The sequence below is a fragment of the Tenrec ecaudatus genome, chromosome 1, assembly GCF_050624435.1.
Source record: "Tenrec ecaudatus isolate mTenEca1 chromosome 1, mTenEca1.hap1, whole genome shotgun sequence".
Lineage (NCBI taxonomy): Eukaryota > Metazoa > Chordata > Mammalia > Afrosoricida > Tenrecidae > Tenrec > Tenrec ecaudatus.
The window spans coordinates 3,149,934-3,171,355 of NC_134530.1; the positions used below are offsets into that span (position 1 = coordinate 3,149,934).

Here is a 21,422-nt window from a genome sequence, read left to right on the forward strand (position 1 = left end):
TCCTCTTCGAACGGTCTTCACAGAGGCTCCCGCTTCCGCAGGACTGACGGTATTACGTTTTTTCCAATTATTTGAAAAAAGAAAAACGAAGATGGCCGAGGCCGCCCCGCGGGAGCGTGGGTCCGAATGGACGCCTGTCAAAAGCGGGCGTCCGGGGGCGGGGGAGGCGACCGGGACGCGGACGGAAGCCGGCCGGGGAGGCGGCGCGTCTGTTGACTCTGACGTCACTCCACGATGAGGGGGCGGGGTGACAAACAGGTTGACCAATCACGAGCGTCGGGGCGGAGCCTGTAAAAACCAGCCAATCGGGTGCTGGAGCCGGGCCCGCCGCCAACGGGTTCTGACGCCTTGGCCCCGCGCTGTCGCAGCGACAGCGTTACGTGCGTGCGCTGCGCGCTCCCGGGCGTCCCGGTCCCCGCGGGGAGGACTCTGCAGGTCTCCCGGAGCTTGGAGATGGTGAGCGCGGGGAAGGGTCCCTGAAGGCGGGGATGAAAGGGGGGTGTCGGATGGAACTCGCTCGCTGTGTGCGCGCCTCCAGGCCTTGCCTCCATTCCGGGGTCTCCTGACCCATGTCCGCGGCGGGGTGGCTGACCCTCCGCCCCTCCGCCTCGCAGGACGGGCCACGCCAGCATCAGGGACCGTGGACGGGAGGCTTGTCTGCTCCGAGCGCAGCGGCCTCGCTCGTGGCTTGGTGCCCCGTGCCCCGTACAGATCATGGGGGTAGATGCACTTGGTCTGCGGGGTCCTGGGTAGCAGACGTTCCCAGGACTTCCTCTACAGAGCCAGGTAGGGTGACCCCCGAGCCCCACTTTCCCCCAGGCCTCAAGGTGTGCCAGAAACCGGATGCCGAAGCCTACGACCTTTTACTCTCTGCCTAGTTGTACGGAAGGCTGGCGCTGTTGTTCCCTGTACAACAGAGGGAAACCCGGCCGGCCCTGTGTTTGCGCTGTGTTGCTGTGACTGATTCTCCAGTGCAAAAGGACCAGTAGCAGCCCTAATGTCATGGACACTGATCTTCAGTTCCCTTTTTTGTGACTTACAGCTCTCCCAGATTCCTACTTCGTGCATTCCACATGCTGAGTATTAATGGGTATTAGCAGCAGTTGGTTGATATTTTGAGGCATGCCACATCAGCATGTGAAGGCCCTGAAAATGTTGCTTCGCCCATGTCATTCAAGTCACCTCTGCTTTTTAGGTACCACTTCCCCCATCATATTTTGAGTACCTCCCAACCTGAGGGACCCCTCTTCTGGCACGGCATCAGACAACGTTCTGCTTCTGTTCATAAGGTTGTCAGTGGCGAATCCCTCAGAAATAGACCGCCCCTGTCTTCACTGCTTAGTCTGGAAGCTCTTCTCAAACTGGGCCACCCTGGATGCCCCTGCGAGTGTTTGAAATGTCAGTGGCATCGCTTCCAGTACCACCACACACCACAGTACACCAAATTGATGGACAGGTGAGCAAGGCTGCAAATCAATCTCCCAAATCCCAGGTCCCATCCCATATCCTCAAAGGCTAGACTCCAGGAGAAAGGACTTTTGACTCACATTTCTTATATCTCTCAGAACCATAAGATGACTCAGAGTAAGCTTTTCCTGACTTGTACTCACTGAAACTTTACCAAACCAAAACCAAACCCACTGCCATTGAGTTAATTCTGACCCCTAGCAATTCTGCAGGACAGGGTAGAACTGCCCCTTTGGGTTTCTAAAGCTGTACATCTTTACAGGAGCAAGGAAACCTCATCTTTCCTCTGTAAAATAGGTGGTGGAGTCAAACTGCTGATTCTAAGGTTATCAGCCCATCGTAGCCCATTACATCACCAGGTTTCCCTTGAATATCTAAAGGCAGGAGCCTTTTTCTACAAGAGGAGAGGAGGATGTGGAGGTGGCATAATTCATTCTTGTGACTGCCGTCCCCATGGAATTTTAATGAATTGCTTAAAGACAAAGCAGTTTGAATGTGATGTCACCTAGAGGGGCCAGATAATTCTGAAAGTCCCATTTTATTTACCTGTTAGTGATTAAGAACTGGGCTTTGCTACCTAGTTAGTCACAAAGACATCCTGAGACTGGCCTGAGACATAAAGAACCTTATTGCTCTGTTTGCTCGCTCATGGTTACCAGTTGTTTCCCATGGTTACCCTGAAACTGGAGTTAATGCATCTACACATGACTTCCCAAAGTATGAATTCCAAAGTGAAATGTATGTATTCTCCGTGTGTTCTGATTTCAAGCAGGACACCACAAAGACAGCCTGTAAGCTGCAGATCTTCCTGGTGTTCATCTTTTAATAAAATCGTTTATTTTTTTCTTCCTAACTTGTGGAGTGAGTAGATTGGCTTCACTGCCCCTGTGTAAAATGCTTACATTTCCAGTGACAACGGAGTGGAATTGCTGGAACAAGGGTATTTACATGTGTGCATACCAAAGGACACAGACTTTGGTGGTCCCCAAGGAAGTGAGAGAAAAGATGGGAAAAGGAAGCAATGGACTAGAAGGTTGACAGGTACTTACTTGAGCGAAAGGGAGAATGGAGGTTCGTAAGAGGGAGAAGAGAAATCGTGAGGGAAGGATGGGATTGAATGGAGAGGGAGTGGTCTGTGAGTGGTTTGAACTGTTGAATGTATAGTTTGATGGTCTGAAGATGTAAGCTCTCCCCACCCAATTCACAATTAAATAAAAAAGACTGTATATAGTAAGCTGACAGATCATCTTCTGCGACAATTACGCTGTTAGATTTCCATCAGCAAGGCAGGAGAGTCCCTGTTCCTTATCCTCTCTGTGGTAGCGTGGTCTGTAGTTTAGTCATTCAACAGGTAGAGAAGCAATTGGGAGGAGGTGCAGGTCTGGGCAGTGTTTCAGTTGTGCGCAGGGTCTCTGAGTTGGAACTTACAATAACAATAGGTGCATAGTGATAACTCATTGTTAATATCCACAAAATAACTTTCTTGGATTTTGACTGGGAGTGTATGGAGGGTACAAATCAAGTTGGGAAGAATGGACATCGGTATAAATCTTCTATAAAATACAATAAAAGGATAAGTCTTCTGTCCATATACATGGAATGTATCTCCATTTATTTATGTCATAATTTAGCATTCTCCCAATATTTATCCTAGACTTGTGTTTCAGATGTATAGCCAAGTATCTTTTTTAGTGCTGACGTAAAGGGTATTGTGCTTTTAACTTCTTCCAGCTTTCGCTGCCGCCGTGACCCAACTTACTGTAGTTAGCCTAACTCACGCCGTGTTTCCCCAGCCCCAAGTCAGTCTCTGAAATTAAGACTGTATTGCTCCCAGGCAAACGTGTTAGGGACAGTTGTGTCCTAGAAGGGCTATGTAATGCTTGAGATCTTTAAGACATCAAGGAAGAGTGCTTGCTCGTCATAAATGCCTCTCTCAGTTTACCTTAGTTGATTGTTTGTACCCAGAAAGCTAATTCTGCTCTCTTAATAGTCAATACATCCTGAAACTGTCCTAAGACTTAAGAAACCATATTATTCTGTCTGCTTGCTTGTCAGAGGAAACCAGCCTCTAAAAACCAGAGCCCATAGGTGCAATTTTACGGCACCAATATAGAAAGGTTAAAGTCATAAAAGATAGGAGAGCGTAAAATGAAGGAGTCAGACACATTTTATGGTAGCATGCTCACCTCAGCCCCTCTTGATGGTCCTCGTGGAAGTGGGAGAAGAGGGTGGGGAAGAGTCTTTACTATCTTGTGACATTATAGGTGGGTGGTAACTACAGTAAGTTACCTGAGCTAACAGGTGAGGAAACTTAATACCTGTATTGGGGGAAGGTATGAGGGGAACTGGGTGACACAGTGGGAGAAGAGAGCAGCAGGATGTCTGCTTCTGTAGGGAGATAAAATCAACCATGTGCTTACTTTAAAGCAGCATAACTGTATAGGGAGAATGTGTGGGAATGATGTTTAAAGCAGGATAATGTACTTGGACTTTATCTCTAACTCTCCAAAGTGGAGGCTTTCCCACAGTGGAATACCAGCTTTCCAGCTTCCCTCTGTTGTAAGTTAGGGAATGCAGTCCTCGCCCTAACTCCCTCAGTGTTAGTTTCCCACACTTGTTCACGGTCAACACTTGCGTCCTGTGTTTATCCTGAAGCCTGCATTAATGTAAACCATCTGCATGGGACTTCTCAGAGGATGTGAGTTCCAAAGGAAAAAGTATATTCGGATTTCAGAGGGGACTCCATCACGACAGCCTGCTTTGTTGTTGGACTCCCTACTGGTGTCACCTTGTCTTCCCCCGCTCTATTTTGGAATTAGTGAATTTGACTTTCCTGCTCCAGGGCACAAACCCTAACTGAAGGGTCACCCTCTGCTGCTCACTGCTGAGGACTCTAGGCCAACTCACAGCGGCCCTGTAGGGAGAGTAAAACCGCTCTATAGGGTTTCAGAGGTTGTCATTCGTTGTGGGAGCTGAAAGTCTCATCTTTCTCCCATGGAGAGGCTGGTGGGTTTGAACTGTTGACCTTATGGTTAGCAGAATAGCAGTTAACCCATTGCATACTAGGGCTCCTTCATTGCTACAGAAGGTGAAACATTGAGCTTTCTGTTCTGCTGTAATTTATTAATTACTTCCAGGGTGCTTTTGTTGTTGCTTTGTTTGTAATTCCTTGGTTTTTCTACATTAACAGTCATCCCCTCAAAGACAATTTATTCTTTATTTCACTTTTATTTTCTTGCCCTATTGCTGGTCTTAGAGAGAAAAGACCCAATTTCTCACCCTTAAATATGATATTTAAAAACAAATATGCTATTTTATGTAGCTTTGTTCTAGGTCTTTGTCAAGTTGAAATCTCTTACTAGTTATTTAAAAAAAAATTTTTAGAGTTATTATCATGAATGGGTGTTGAATTTTGATAAGTGGTTTTTCCACAACTATGTTTTCATATGACTTTTCTCTTGCCAATTGATATGGTGTATGATGAATTCTATGGATTGACTTATGAATATTAAACCAGTCTTACACATTTCTAACACATTCAGTTGTGTGGCAATTTTTAAATATTTTCTTGGTTTCAATTTGAGATATATATATATATATATATATATATCCAAATAAATATGTACATAATAGTTCAAAATATCTAAGTAATTTATTTCAAGAGCTCTTAAAAAGATACTTTGACTATAACCCTAGCTTATCATTTTTTTTAAAGTATATATCTATGTTCCAGAAAAGATTTATGATAACAAAGTTGTTACTCTGTTGTGCTCTGATGTAATTTTCAGACTTGGAAATAGATCTTCACCAAAGCAAATTATTTTGTTCTAAAATAGGAACAACATTCAGATTTTTTTTAACAATTTATTGGGGCTCATACAATTCTTATCACAGTTCATACATATACATACATCAATTGTATAAAGCACATCTGTACATTCTTTATCCTAATCATTTTTTTCTCCTCTTTTCTTTTTTTACATTTTATTAGGGACTCATACAACTCTTATCACAATCCATACTTATACATACATCAATTGTATAAAGCACATCCATACATTCCCTGCCCCAATCATTCTCAAGGCATTTGCTCTCCACTTAAGCCCCTTGCATCAGGTCCTCTTTTTTTTTCCCCTCCCTCCCCTTTCCCCCCTCCCTCATGTGCCCTTGGTAATTTATACATCGTTATTTTGTCATATCTTGCCCTATCCGGAGTCTCCCTTCCCCCCTTTTCTGCTGTCCCTCTCCCAGGGAAGAGGTCACATGTGGATCCTTGTAATCAATTCCCCCTTTCCAACCCACTCACCCTCCACTCTCCCAACATCGTCCCTCACACCCTTGGTCCTGAAGGTATCATCCACCCTGGATTCCCTGTACCTCCAGCCCTCATATGTACCAGTGTACAGCCTCTGTCCTATCCAGCCCTGCAAGGTAGAATTCGGATCATGGTAGTTGGGGGGAGGAAGCATCCAGGATCTGGGGGAAAGCTGTGTTCTTCATCGGTACTACCTCACACCCTAATTAACCCATCTCCTCTCCTAAACCCCTCTATGAGGGGATCTCCATTGGCCGACACTTGGGCCTTGGGTCTCCACTCTGCACTTCCCCCTTCATTTAATATGGTATATATATACATATACATACATATACACATACACACACACACACTTAAATCTTTTTTTTTTTTGCATGATGCCTTATACCTGGTCCCTTGGTACCTCGTGATCACACTGGCCGGTGTGCTTCTTCCATGTGGGCTTTTTTGCTTCTGAGCTACATGGCCGCTTGTTCACCTTCAAGCCTTTAAGACCCCAGACACTATCTCTTTTGATAGCCGGGCACCATCAGCTTTCTTCACCACATTTGCTTATGCACCCATTTGTCTTCAGCGATTCTATCATGGAGGTGTGCAGTCAATGATATGATATTTTGTTCTTTGATGCCTGGTAACTGATCCCTTCGGGACCACTCGATCACACAGGCTGGTGTGTTCTTCCATGTGGACTTTGTTGCTTCTGAGCTAGATGGCCGCTTGTTTATCTTCAAGCCTTTAAGACCCCAGTCACTATCTCTTTTGATAGCCGGGCACCATCAGCTTTCTTCACCACATTTACTTGTTCACCCACTTTGGCTCCAGCCGTTGTGTCAGGAGAGTGAGCATCACAGAGTTCCAATTTAATAAAAGAAGGTATTCATACATTGAGGGAGTGTTTGAGTAGAGGCCCAAGGTCCTTCCGCCACCTTAATACTTGACCTATAAATATAGACACATAGATCTATTTCCCCATCCTCCTATATATATTTGCATGTACATGTCTTTGTCTAGACCTCCATGAATGCCCTTTGACTCCTAGCTCTTTCCTCCATCTCCCTTGACTTTCCTCCTGCCCTACTACCATGCTTCGTCGCCACCTGGGCTAGAGTATACCTCTTCTCTAAGCAACCTTACCCTTGATCATTCCCCACCAGGCCTGCCACTCCCCCTTCTCTACCATTTGGGGTCCCATGTTTTTCCCTTGTCCCTGGGTTTGTTAACACCACTTCCTTACCCCCCCTACCCCCCCACCCCAAGTCCCCCGGAACTGTCGGTCCCGTTGTTTTTCCTCCAGATAGTTCATCCAGCCTGTCCTATTCAGACAGACCTGTGGAGACACTAACATGCACGAAAACAAGACAGAGGAAAACAAAGCAACAGTATGCAACCAGACAACAAAACAACAAAAACAAACCACTGACAAAGAACAGAACAAAACAGTTCACAAGAGAAAAGCTTGTAGTTAGTTCAGGGATCGTTTGCTGGCCCTTAGGAGCGTTTTCCAGTCCAGTCTGTTGGGGCACCACGCCCTGGCCCCAAAGTCCACTTTCAGCATTCCCTGGGGACCTTGCCACTCCATTCCCTTGCCAACATTCAGATTTTACAGATTCTTTTATTCAGGTGATTGTGGAACACAAAGAAGCAACTATCCTTTTAAAAAAAATTAAGATGGAGGTTACTGTTACCCAGGAGAAACCTTCACAAGCTTGTAGATGCTTGTGTTAGGCAGGGTTCTCTAGAGAAACAAAACCAGGACACTTAAGATTTTATATACTGTATATACTCGAGTTAAGCTGAGGCACCTAATTTTACCACAAAAAACTGGGGAGCTTTTTCATTAAAAATGTGCTGAGCATCAAAGAACAAAAAATCATATTGTGTGCTCACCTCCCCAGTTCGATCAATATGACCACTGAAGACAAAGTGGATGCATAAGCAAATGTGGTGAAGAAAGCTGATGGTGTCCGCCTATCAAAAGAGACAGTGTCTGGGTCTTCAAGGCTTGAAGGTAAACAAGCGGCCATCTAGCTCAGAAGCAACAAAGCCCACACGGAAGAAGCATGCCAGCCTGTGCGATCCCGAGGTGTTGAAGGGATCAGGTATCAGGCATCATCAGAACAAAAAATCATATCATTGTGAATAAAGGGGAGCGCGGAGGAGTGAAGACCCAATGCCAATCTGTAGGCAATTAGACATACCCTTGCAGAAGGGTCTCAGGGAGTAGATGAGCCAGTCAGGGTGTGATGTAGTAACAATGAAACATACACCTTTCCTCTAGTTCTTCATGCTTCCTCCCCCACACTATCATGATCCCAATTCTACCTTACAAGTCTGGCTAGACCAGAGGATGTACACTGGTGCAGATAGGAGCTGGAGGCACAGAGAATCCAGGGCGGATGATCCCTTCTGGACTAGTGAGAGTGGCGATACTGGGAGGGTGGAGGGAGGGTGGGGTGGTAAGGGGGAACTGATTACAAGGATCTACATATAACCTCCCTGGAGGACGGACAACAGGATGGGTGAAGGGAGACATTGGACAGTGTAAGATATGACAAAATAATAATTTGTAAGTTATCAAGGGTTCATGAGGGAGGAGGGAGGGGGCAAAAATGAGGTGCTGATGCCAGGGGCTTAAGTGGAGAGCAAATGTTTTGAGACTGATGAGGTTAATGAATGTACAGATATGCTTTACACAGTTGATGTATGTATGGATTGTGATAAGAGTTGTATGAGCCCCTAATGATAAAAAAGTGCTGAAAAAACTCGACTTGTCCTCGGGTATATGTGGTGTATATATATGGATAGGTTTACAGGGTCGGAAGGACTAGAACAGCTAATTAGTCCACACAAGAGTACAGAGGGCTCAGTTCAACTCACTTTCTTGGAACATTTAACACTGAAGGTCCTTCAACTCACACCCAAGGTCAAGGAGGCAGACAGCATGGTCTGCCCTCAGGCAGGCTGGGGCAGCAACAGCAGGAAGATGAGAAGCTAAGCATAGTGGGAGCAGAGCAAAGCAGTCCAGATGGGTCCTCAAGAAGCGTGGCAAAGCAGGTCTCCAGGGAGCCTCAACCTCTGTGATGCTTGGGCAAGGCTACACGATCCACAAGTGGCTCCACCTACTGTAGCTCAGCGCCCAGTTGAGGCAGCAGACCCGAGTGCAAGTCCCATCACCAGGGTGTAAGTGGGAAGGGGGCCGGCCTCAGAAAGGTATTTATCTTGTTGCCTTCCAGTCAAGCTGTGGCCTTATTAAACTCTGCCCACCTTATTCTATGGAAGCCTAGTTGGCACAATAAACCTAACTATCATAATGCTCCAACAAGTTTCAATTTTCCTTAGAAAGTGGCCTAAGTCATGAAAAAGTTAATAAAAGAAAGAAAGAAAATGTCTTAAAGCCCAGATATCTCTTTACTTACTTCCGAAGACCTTTCCTGTGTGTGGCGGTTACATAATTGCAGTCAAACAGTGAAGGGATGGAATCTAGCCTGTCGATCCGGCCAGAACCAGTGAGGCTGCTGTGTGGATATAGCCTTCTCCTGAGGACCCTGGGAACTCCGGTCTTCCTCCCTGGAGATGGGACACACACTCCTGAGACATTCCTGGTGACAAGCCACATGGAGCTATGCAGATGGAGCTAGAGCCCTGGAGTTGGAGGAGCCATGTAGAGATCCAAGCTAGCACTGATTCTTCCACCGCCACTGGATCCACTAGACTTTCTACCCATTGGCCTATGATCGTCCTGCGTTCGGCGTCATTGCATGTGTTATGTGAATCTGAAGAGGAATTTATAGATCCATATCGGACATATGGGCTAATATTGGACTTATAGATAAGATCTGGACTGGGCCGGGATGTTTTCCTAATACACAATTACCCTTTGATCTAAAGCTCTCTCTTACACACATATGAGTGTCTATGAATTTGTTTCTCTAGTCCCCCCAGACTAGCCCTGTGTTCTGTGATACCAGCAGCACCTTCAGCGGTCGGCAGGATTCAGGTACTCATTCCAGTAAGGCTTCCCATGAACACTGAAGAATGCCAAGAAAGCTTGCTCTCAGACCTCATGTTCCTAGGGTTGTTGGTTTGCTTTCTTGAAAGTGGTGAGTGTATTTCTATTCATCTAGAAGGATGTTAATGCCAATTGTTATAAAAAGGTAAAAACAAAATGGAGAAAACAGTGTAATAAGTCATCACTGTGAGAAAGAGGGAAGGAAAACTTTGGAATCTGCATCAACAGCTATAACTCCAAAAACGAAGGTTAGCAACCTTTGCTGGAAAGGAAGTCTATTTTTAGCTCCTTCTGTGGCCAACTGCTTACCTTCTTTGTTGTGTTTTATGCCTGGATGGCCAGGAACATACTCCCACTGAATAACCATGCCTTGGGAGGCATGATCAAGCTTCTCAAAATCACTTCTGTTGTCAACATCTCTTCCAGAGGCCATTTTCCATCCATTCTGCTTCCATTTATCAACCCAATCTGTCGCACCTTTGATGACAAGCTTGCTGTCAGTTTTCATGATGTGTTTATGTCTATATTTTGACTTCTTGCTTGTTTAATTGCTTTGTGAGCTGCCCTCAGTCCTGCTGTCTGATTTATCTATCATCCAGAAACCCTCTCACTTCCATTCAGTGGGTAGTTAGGTCCCCAGTAGACTCCGGATCCAGCTTGTACACCAAGTCTCCATTACTGCTGCAGCTACCAACAAAAACAGCTGGAATGTATTCTCTGCCCCCCAGCCAAAGTGTTGTCCTCGTCGGTCCCTGGAGCTCATGTTGGATTTCCCACCAAGGCCAACGCTTCCTTCGTCACTGTGGTCTTCAGTTCCTGCTTGTTTGTTTTTTAAGGCAAAAATATTGGTTTTCTGATTAATTTAAGAAATTATATTAGGCATTTCTTATTTTCAAAATCCTCTACAAAGAGGACAAAAAGTATCTAAAGCCCATTTTCGGGATTCTTGCTGATTGAGCAACGTTTTTAGTTGAGAAAGGTGTTTCTGTGTTTTGCTCACAGTCTTTGAGGAAGGGAAAGTAGGTGATGACTGTCCAGATGGAGGGGTGTTTTGAAGATCAAGGTAGGAGTCTTGCCCTTGGAATTAGACATCTGATTGCGGTTTGTAGAACTCTGACCCTTCCTCTCCAGTGTCCTCAGAGTGGGGTTAGTCATAGGGGTGCCAAGACTGCTCTTCAGCAAGGAGAGAAAAGGTCTGTTTTTACCTTGATGTTTAACTATTCTGTTGCATGTCTTACAACTAACCAACAATATGTCTTTGTATTTTTTCACAATTGTTGCTTCTTTAAAACAAGTGTATAACATTTTGCTTCTTGATGCAGATGTTTCTATATTTTGGGAGTCTGTGTGGTCTTCAGCTTGAGGTGTGCTCAGGATTTATCAACACCAGCAACTGGAAACAGTATGGACATGTTTGTTCAAAAGTGTTCTTAGCATAGGAGATAGTGGGCTTGGCCTTGGCAGCTAGCTTGTAGTTTTCACGCCACAGCCTAAGGTAGTGCTTCTCTCTCATTGTGGCTGGCGAGGAAAGGATCCCAATTTGATAATATTTTGTTGACAAGAGTTGCATGTGTTCTTGAGAGATACTGATGTTTAATTTTCCTTCATAGCAGTATCTTTATTTGCTGTAAATTTAAATTTTTTATTGTGATTGCAGAATCTGTATAACGTAACTGTGATAGTTAAGTTTATTGTGCCAACCTGGCTGATAGGAACATGTGGGATTAATCAGGTCACACTTTGATTGGAGGGCAAAGAGATAAATGCCTCTGCAAGGCCTGCCCCCCTCTCTTGCTCTCAGATGATTGGAGCATGTTGGAGCATGCTGCTGCTTTAGCTAGTTCTGTGCATCAACCTGTGAGCTACACTACCTGCGGGACAGCCAACCCATGGATCATGTCACTAGAGCCAAGATTCCTTCGAGACCTGCTTAGCCACGCTGCTGTTGTGCACATCACTTGAGCTTGAGGCTGGTGGATCCTGCCACCTTGCATTGCTTGCATTCGTTATCCCATCCTGGCCTGCTTTGCTAAGCTCAGGAGCTACTGACTGTTGATGACCCGCCCTGCTGCTTGCTGCCTGTGGGCACTCTGCTTGCCTTGCTCAAGGGAGGACTCTGCGGTCTGCCTCCTTGACCTTGGACTTGGCAGACTGCGTGAGTTGAAGGACTTCCAGTATATTAACTGTTCCACAGAAGTGAGCTGAATTGAACCCTCTGTGTTACTATGTGTATATTACTTCTTGCTGTGTAAACGTATATATAAAATCACAAGTGTCCTGGTTTCATTTATCTAGAGAACCCTGCCCAACACAATAACATTTTCCAAAATTTTTATTTTAGAAAAATAAAAATTTGCCATTTTAAAGTATTCATGACATTGATCACATTGTTAAAGTTATGTATCCATTTCACCCTTCTTTTCTAAGTTGTCTTTCCTTATTGGTATGAACTCACTGCCCTCCAGGCTTCGTTCAATCTCTTGATTTGTCACCTTGTTCCCACAGAGTTTTTAAAAAAGCATAAGGCTTTTTAAAGTGTTAGCCAATTTTAAATGTACAGTTTAATAGTGTTTATGAGTACTCCCAGTGGCATCACATAAACCAAACCCAAACCTACTGCCATCAATTCATTTATTTCTCATAGTGGCCCTATGTAGACTTTCCAAGGCCTTAAATCCTCATAAAGGTAGACAGCTTCAACTTTCTCCAGAGGAGCAACTGGTAGGTTAGAACTGTCAACCTTGTGGTTAGCAGTCCATTGTTTATCTGACTGTATCACTAGAGTTTCATATTCCTAAGGAGTCTTGATGGTTGTGGGCAAGGCATTGAGCTACTGATGTCAAGATCAGTGATTGAAACCCACCAGCCAACCCACGAGAAGAAAGGTGAGGTGGTGTGCTCCTGTGAAGATTTACAGGCTCATCAATCTAGAACCCCCTCCCAGGGGGACGAGTACGTACAAGTGGGTGATGGCAACTGAGGACGATGTAAGCTATGGAAAAAATAATCTATAACTTATCAGGGGTTCATGAGAGTGGGTGGACGGGGATGTGAGGGGGAAGAAATAAGCTGATATCAGGGCTCAAGTGGGAAGAGAATGCTTTGAAATTGATGATGGCATATGTGCTTGACACTTTGGAGGAATGTATGTATTGTGATAAGAGATGTCTGAGCCCCCAATAAAAGTATTTTAAAAATGTATAGTCTCAGTAACCCTGTATAAGGTGCTGTGAGTCAGAATTGACTCAATGGCTGTGGGTTTGGTTGGTGTGGGTACTTAGGATGTGCAACAGTGTGAGATGTTTTCTACTGGCAGCGTTTGTTAGAGTCAGTTCTCCATGACATGTATCAGCCAGTACCCTTTTCTTCGCATTTACCAGGCACTTAGCAGAAAAGCAGGGGTTTGGCATAAAGCATCTTGTTTTTATATATTGTTTTAGTGTAGTGAGCAGCCTATCACATACAGTGGATGGAACCCCCCAGAAATCCCAAGTTCTTAAGCGCTCCCAACCCTGATATGTTAATTCTTTTTATACAATGTGTAATGGGGACTTGTTTTCAGAAAGCTCTATTCATAGTAACCGAGGGCATCCCAGGGAGCTCATTTCACTGTGCACCAATCATAGAGATGTTTCCAGCCTGTTGTAGTGCTGCTGAATTAGGTAAATCTTACTATCAGTATTGTTGCATGACAGGATTTTCTCTGTTCCTGGCTCATGGGATATAAGTGAGTTGACATTTTTCAGAGACCAGGACTTGGGGAATCCATGCTGCTCATTGGTTCCAGTGAGCAGGGTTTGTATATCGTGTGTGTTTTCAGTGGGGAATAATTGAGGGTAGCAATGTAGCCTCTAGAACTGTGGTTCTGAGCCTTCCTCATGCTGCGACCTTTTAATACAGTTCCTCATGTGGTGGTGACCCCCAACCATAACATTATTTTCATTGCTATTTCATAACTATAGTTTTGCTACTGTTATGAATCAGGCGGCCCCTGTGAAACAGTTGTTTGACCCCCCCAGAGGGGTCGTGACCCACAGCTTGAGCACCGATGCTCTAGAATGATGTAGGGATCACACTCCTGGAAATTGAGACAGGGTGTGTCTTGGGAACAACACTGCCAATCCCTTTATAAATGTTATAGTCATGTGCACATTCCCAATGGAATGTTTTTTTTTAATTAAGCATAAATTTTATTTCCAATTCCCTCAAAGATTATCACAAATACAAAATACTCTTTGAAAAGTATCCCAAACCAAATCAAAGGAATTTAAAACAATAGCCAAATCTGCTTCAGACAGAAGATAGGGCAACCTAATTTACAACAAGACAACGTAACTCTTTCCAACTAGTCTGAGAAGAAACAGCTCCCATGTTTACTGTTAAAAAATAAAGCTCTTTGTGTTTAGAAAAATCAAGGCATCACTTAGTAAGGCCTATTCTTCCTCAAATCTTTATTCAGGCAGTCCTTTTGATTATGAACTTCTGATTCACTTACTATTGTAGGCCACTGTTACAACCCATACTTATGAAGCCTATTTTATTAAAAACTCAAGGTACATACAATGGTTCATGATAACAAGTAGGAACTACTTTACAATGTGCATCAAAGCATTATTATGTTCTACTGTATTACTATGTCAAAGATGCTTTATTATCTGGAAGTGTTTCTTCAATGTTATACAAAGAAAAGGACACTATATACTAAGACAGACATTTGACCAAGCAATGTTAGACATGAACCTCACTCTCCGTCAACCTCACTCTCTGTCAACTGAAAGACAGACCTAGGAATGGAATTCGTTCAAAATCTGGGGACTGCCTGTACTTGCTTAGCTTCATTTAGAAATGCGATAGGAAATTTTGATAATCTATAAAGACCTTAGGAAAAATTGTAAATATTCCATTTTTAAAAAATTAACAGAAATGCTTTCCTCTTTAAAATGTAAATATCCAATAAATAAAACATACATGGTACTCCAGGCATAGAAAAACAACAATCCCCTTATGAAAAAGGTGTCTTTGGGTGTTTGATGGCAAGCTTTTTCTTTGTCTCAAGTGTAATGCACTTCGCCAAAAGATCCAGGCCATTATTCTGTACAGATCTACTCTTTCTTAATTGAACAGAAATACATCAATTCCTATAGAATGTTGGCTATAGGACCAGGCCACAGGAAAGGTCTCAAATAGCTGAAAGTTGTTTGGCTAGATAAAAATGTCTTGCGACTTAGAGGCAGGCAGTCATCCATTCATCCTTGAAGGCATTCCTCAGCGAACTACTTCTAGTCTTGAGAGTAAAGCGCAGGATCTGGGCTCCCGGAAGGGCTTGCTTCCTGCTAGAACCCCGACCAAGAGGGCGTCTTGCAGGCGTTCTGCATACAGTACTGTTGAAGCTCTGCAGCTGCCTGAGTAACCTTGATCCTCTCCACGCTGGCTTGCAGCTTGAGCTGCTCCAGCAGGCGCTGCAGGGCGTTCAGCTGGGCCCGGAAGACATGGCAGCGGTGTGGGGAGGCGAGGGCCTAATGGAATGTTTTAACCTTCAATTGACTCCAAGCCAAATGGGAGTCAAGGTTAAGACCTCTATCTCAAGGTTAGCAAAGCCAGCATACTTTTTTTGTGTGGCTTTGATGGAAAGAGATCATTGGGCATCATCAGTAATGACCTTGGGAAAACAGTCTGGGTCACTTCAGAGCTGTTCTTTAAAAGCATGGCATGTTTCCACAAATTTTGCAGTAAAACTTGTGTTAAAATTTGCTGAATGTGTGTTAAAACTTGCTGAACTGAGTTCCAAGATAGCCCAGATAACTTCCCTTTCTCTTCAATGAGCCAAGTGCATGAATTTTGTTGACATTTTCGTCCATTCGTGAAGTTGATGGATATCCAGAACAAGGTTTGTCATCAATCAACGTTTCATCTTTTTTGAAATGAGAAAACCACTCGTACACTTGAGTTTTTCCCATAGTGCTGTCCCTGTAAGCTGTGTTCAACATCACAACCTTTTCTGCGTCATTTTTCCCAAGCAGGAAACAAAATTCCATAGTCTCTTAAATCAGCCATCACAATGAGATTTGAGCAAAACTGCTTTCATGAAAAAATTCACTGTGACCAGAGAGAACCTTCCCAGGCGATGCCACTGGGTACAGCAACTCAGAGCGAGTTGCTCGGTGCTCACCTAGCTGGGGGGTGTGTGTGGGGAGCATGGATGCATACTACGAAAGCTCCGCCCAGCGGATCTTTTCCCAAGGTTTTCTTTTTTTTTTTTGCGGGGTGGGGGGTACTCCATAAGTAATGTGTGGCATTCTAAGTTTTTGTTTTGCTTCTCTGTGATTTTTTTATTTCTTGAACGTTATTTTTAATAACTTACTTTTCATGAAGTAGCTCAAAGAGGAAGATAGAAATAGTTTGTGATAACTATTCCTCAGATAAATGAAATTAGTACTTCTCAAAAAGATATTTTCATCAGTCAGTATGACCTATCTGCTTTAGTTCTGATGGCCTGGAATTCTTGAAAATACTGTCACTAGCTGGCCCTCATGGTAAGTGGGGTTTCCACAGGCACCCTGTCTCTCTTCTTCAGTCAAGGGAATAGTAGCAGTTCTGCTGTAATGTTTTTATTCTTAAAAAAACTCATTCTGGTTTAGCCCCGAGCTTAATGTAGTGCTCAGTGGTGTGATGAACCATAGGGAAGGAGATAAGGAATTGTTTTTTCTCATAAGGAATTGGTTTCAAAATGAAAATGTTTCATTCTTACAGTATTTCTCAAAATTATCCATTTTTCTCTCCATTGTACTACAGATCCTTCTCACAGAGAGGAATAAGACTTGGAAGTAGTCATAGAAAACCCACAGAAACATCTATGTATTAGTAATGCTGTGTAGTTTATGAGTTTAGTGAGTTGCAAGTACAGATGAAGTGTTTTAAGATCAGAGTCATAATGTAGATAGGAAGGGCCCCAGAATCTTGTTTGAACTGCCAGTGAGTTGAGGCCAGTTTCTCAGCTCTATCAGTTGCACTCATCCTCCTGCGCTCATATATCTTAGGAGTCTGTGGTCTTTGAGGATGTAGCTGTGCACTTCTCTCTGGAGGAGTGGGCTCTGCTGGACCCTGTACAGAGGAAACTCTACAGAGATGTGATGCTGGAAACCTTCAGGAATCTGGCCTCACTAGGTAAGGATGACATTACTCTCTCACATTTAGAGAACAAGAAGTTCTTACTCATCGAACTTGTTCCAAGATTTGTAATATGGAAAGAAGAGTATGTTCCTCAGTAACACAGGCATGATTGTAACCTTCATGGAGCTATAATCTAGTAGTTTCTCCATGACAATGAGAATTTGTGTGTAAACAGATTGTCTTGTTAGAGACTCAGAATTATCTCAGTCTCATCAATGTGGATGTAGAAGTCAAGAATCAAGTTTGGCCCTAGAGGATATTGGTTTTGGAAACTGAAATAATTTCATTATATTTAAATTTCTGTCCACTATGTCACCTGGTGACTTTCAATACAAAATTCAGAAACAGCTAAACTCTTCAATGTCTTTTATGCCAACTGTTGTCTTTTCCTTTTTTTTTTTTTTGACCTTTACCATACACATTTTTTTTAATTTTAACAATTTATTAGGGGCTCATACAATTCTTATCACAGTTCATACATATACATACATCAATTGTATAAAGTACATCTGTACAGGCTTTGCCCTAATCATTTTTTTCTCCTCTTTTCTTTTTTTACATTTTATTAGGGACTCATACAACTCTTATCACCATCCATACATATACATACATCAATTGTATAACGCACATCCATACATTCCCTGCCCCAATCATTCTCAAGGCATTTGCTCTCCACTTAAGCCTCTTGCATCAGGTCCTCTTTTTTTTTTTCCCCCTCCCTCTCCTTTCCCCACTCCATCTGTTGTCTTTTCCTTATAACATTTGTGTACACTTTTTTTTTGTTTCAGATACTGAAACTCCATTTAAAGCCTGTGGGTCTGTCTCTCTACCTGGTATATATGGGGGGAAATTGTCCAAGGAACATAAAATCCCAAAGTTCACAAGAAATTATTCTTGGGCCTCCGTTTTAGGAAAACTCTTGGAAGGCAGTAGCACTGTAGATCAACACAAAAACCAGAGAACGCATGTGAGGTGAGTTGCACAAACAAGATACTGCAGTATCCATGGAAAGAGCCTTTGTGTTTATTGAGAATTTAAAAAGCAAACAAACGCCCCCCCCACGACACCATCTTCATTTATTCACAAGAAATTTTTACAACCAGTTTTTCACTAAATGTGAGTTTATCATTATTTAAAACATGAAGAGACCTCAAAAAATTTCATAAAAGTGTAATTGAAACAATGGAATTTCCCCACAAACTTTTAGAGCCCCCCCCCCCTTGTAAATTAGTTAGAAACAGTTGTCTGTGGAATAAATGAGTTACATGCACTGTTCAGCCAGAAAATCCAGTGTTACAATGATCAAAAGGAATCCTAAATTAATTTCTACATATAAATATATCATTAACATATTATTAATAATATACTTCTCTTCATTTTAACAGAAATCATATGAATGAGAGGCTCTGTGAAATTAATGATCATATTCAATGTGGAGAAACCTATAACCAGCTTCTAAATCTTAATCTCTCTAAGGAAGGTTCTGTTCTGTTCAATCCATATGAATGCAACGAGTATCCAAAAGTCATCGTGCATCATTCATGTGAAAGTCACATTGCAAGTGGCACTAGACACGAGCTGTGTGAATATCAAGAATATATGCCGACATGTAATTGCCCATCAGATGTGAAAGTACACGAGCAACCTCACAGCACTGTAAGGCCACCAGCATGTAAATTATGTGGGAAATCCTTTAGTTGTCTCCTATCCTTTCAAAGTCACGGAAGGACTTATACCAAGGAGAAACCCTATGAATGTAAGCAATGTAGGAAAGCTTTCAGTTGGCCCATATCCTTACGAAGACATATGAGACGGCACACTGGCGAGAAACCCTATGAATGTAGCCAATGCGGGAAAGCGTTTAGTTGGCCCATATCCTTAAAAAGACATGTGCGAGTGCACAATGGAGAGAAGCCTTATGATTGCCATCAATGTGGGAAAGCTTTCAAATGGCCCTTGTCTTTGCGAATACATATGAGTACACATACTGGAGAGAAACATCATGAATGTAAGCAATGTGGAAAAACCTTCAGTTGGCCTGTATACTTACGTGCACATATGAGAACACATTCCGGTGAGAAACCCTTTGAGTGCAATCAGTGTGGTAAAGCTTTCAAATGGCCATTATCCTTGCGGACACATAAGAGTATACACAGTGGAGAGAAACTTTATGATTGTAAGCATTGTGGGAAAGTCTTTACTTGGCCTGTACACTTAGAAGCACATTTGAGAATGCATTCTGATGAGAAACCCTATGAATGTAAGCAGTGTGGGAAAGCCTTCAAATGGCCCTTGTCCTTACGAGCACATCTGAGCACACACACTGGTGAGAGACCCTATGAATGCAAGCAATGCAAGAAAGCCTTCAGTCAACTCTCCTACCTTCGAGAACACTTGAAAATACATACTGGAAAGAAACCTTATGATTGCAAAGAATGTGGAAAAGCATTCAAGTGGTCCTCGTCTTTACGGAAGCATACGAGATTGCACACTGGGGAGAAGCCCTATGTGTGTAAGGAATGTGACAAAGCTTTCAACTGGCCCATATCCTTAAGAGCACACATGCGGATGCACTCTGGTGAGAAACCATATGAATGCAAGCAATGCGGAAAAACCTTTAATTGGGCCATGTCTTTACGAACCCACCTGACTACTCACACTGGAGAGAAGCCCTATGACTGTAAGCAATGTGACAAAGCCTTCAGTTGTCCCAAACACTTACGAGAACATATGCGAACACATTCCGGTGAGAAACCCTATGAGTGCAAACAATGTCGGAAAGCCTTCAGTTATCTCCAGAACCTCCGTAGGCACGAAAGGACTCACAGTAAAGAAAAGCTCTATGAATGTAAGGAATGTGGGAAAGCCTTCAGTCAACTCTCATACCTGCGAGGACATGTGAGATTGCACACTGGAGAGAAACCTTATAGGTGTAAGGAATGTGGGAAAGCCTTCCAGTGGCCCTCGTTTTTATCAAATCATATGCGAGTGCATAGTGGAGAGAAGCCCTACCAATGTAAGCAATGTGGGAAAGCCTTTAATTGGCCTGTATCTTTAGAAGCACATATGAAAACACACTCTGGGGAAAAACCCTATGAATGCGATCAATGTGGGAAAACTTTCAAATGGCCATTATCTTTACGAACACACATGAGTACCCATACTGATGAGAAGCCCTATGAATGTAAACAGTGTGGGAAGGCTTTCAGCCAACTGTCCTACCTTCGAGGACATTTGAGGATGCACACTGGAGAGAAACCATATGTCTGTAAGGAATGTGGAAAAGCCTTCAAGAGCCCTTCTTCTTTACCAATACACATGAGAACACACACTGGAGAGAAACCATATGACTGTAAGACATGTGGGAAAGCTTTTAATTCTTCTTCTGCTTTAAAATATCATGTGAGAACACATACAAAAGAGAAATATAAGTGTAAGGTGGGAAAGTGTCTGGATTAAATATGTATCATGAAAGTAATTATGTATCATGCTCTGGGAAGTTCACAGCAGAAGGAAAAAACCTTATAATGTCTACTTTTATTAGTATTTCATCCTTAAAGTACGCTGATAGATATTCTGATAATATTCGCTCTTACCCTCTGAGGAGATGCACAGCAGCCTTGTTCCTACCAGAGTTAATTGGATTCCTAACGATCTTCCTACTCAGGAGTCATACAACAAGGCTTGAGATAGGAACTTCTGAAGCAACAAGTCAAGGGAGAAAGTGCTACAAGAACACTTTTAACTATAGTAAGTTTTAACACTACCTCCCCAATCTCATGATCATAGAATGGATTCTGACCCATAGTAACCCTATGGGACAGAATCGAACCACTCCTAGTGTTTCCCAGGCTGTAATTCTCCTTTTTAAAATTATTGTCATATAATTCACATGTACAACTCAGTAGTTCTAGCATTAAGAAGGATTGTACACACCACATTTTCTTCTTATCGTAGTTGTTAGTATCCCATGTCCCATCCCCACCTCCCCTGCCATGTAATTATTAATCCAGTTACTTCCTCTATAGATTTAGCTACCCTGGATTTCATATACAAAATAAAAACAAGAAATGATGAGAGAAAAACCTAAATTGAAAAGAAAGAAATTAAAATGAACAAATTTAAAATAGCTTAAAAGGAAGATAAAATTATAAGGTGCTACATTGTAACCTAATTACATCTGTCATAATCAGCATTACAGTGCTCGCTCTCTATGATAGCAAGTCTGTGCACATCCCTGGGCTATGGTCAGTAGATTCACTGTAGGCCTAATCCACGTGGTGATCCTACTAATGGATTTTGAGTTCCCATTTTCACCCATAGCCTTCTGCAAACAGGATGTAAGTTTTGATACAATTCTCACCTCCAGATTTGTGTTTAATATTTAGAATCTTTGGATCACACAGTCTGGTGTGCCTTTTCTGTGTATATGTAGCTGAGATCTCACTTGGATGGCTCTTT

The 21,422-nt window shown here is 42.9% G+C and overlaps 1 protein-coding gene and 1 pseudogene across 4 annotated transcripts; one reads left to right on the forward strand and one right to left on the reverse strand.

Annotated features, from left to right (window-relative positions):
- The first annotated feature begins 342 nt into the window (after positions 1-342).
- Positions 343-20,439, forward strand: LOC142443376 (uncharacterized). Of its 4 annotated transcripts, none has more exons than XM_075544786.1 (4): positions 343-456; positions 16,829-16,955; positions 17,750-17,933; positions 18,347-20,439. In XM_075544786.1, the coding sequence occupies exons 1-4, from the start codon at positions 454-456 to the stop codon at positions 20,418-20,420; spliced, it is 2,388 nt and encodes a 795-aa protein (XP_075400901.1). In that variant the 5' UTR covers positions 343-453; the 3' UTR covers positions 20,421-20,439. The 4 variants fall into 4 exon arrangements, with proteins under 4 accessions (XP_075400901.1, XP_075400900.1, XP_075400903.1 ...); XM_075544785.1 differs by lacking the exon at positions 343-456 and adding an exon at positions 515-1,456; XM_075544788.1 differs by lacking the exon at positions 343-456 and adding an exon at positions 515-1,456 and having other exon boundaries at positions 17,873-17,933.
- Positions 10,694-11,304, reverse strand: LOC142430353 (UPF0711 protein C18orf21 homolog pseudogene; annotated as a pseudogene).
- Positions 20,440-21,422: the final 983 nt, after the last annotated feature.

Coding starts and splice junctions, on each gene's coding strand:
- LOC142443376 (XM_075544785.1), top strand. CDS start 1,376: ATGCCCCTGCGAGTGTTTGAAATGTCAGTGGCATCGCTTCCAGTACCA. Junction 1,457..16,828: donor TACACCAAATTGATGGACAG/GTGAGCAAGGCT, acceptor CATATATCTTAG/GAGTCTGTGGTCTTTGAGGA. Junction 17,934..18,346: donor AACCAGAGAACGCATGTGAG/GTGAGTTGCACA, acceptor TCATTTTAACAG/AAATCATATGAATGAGAGGC.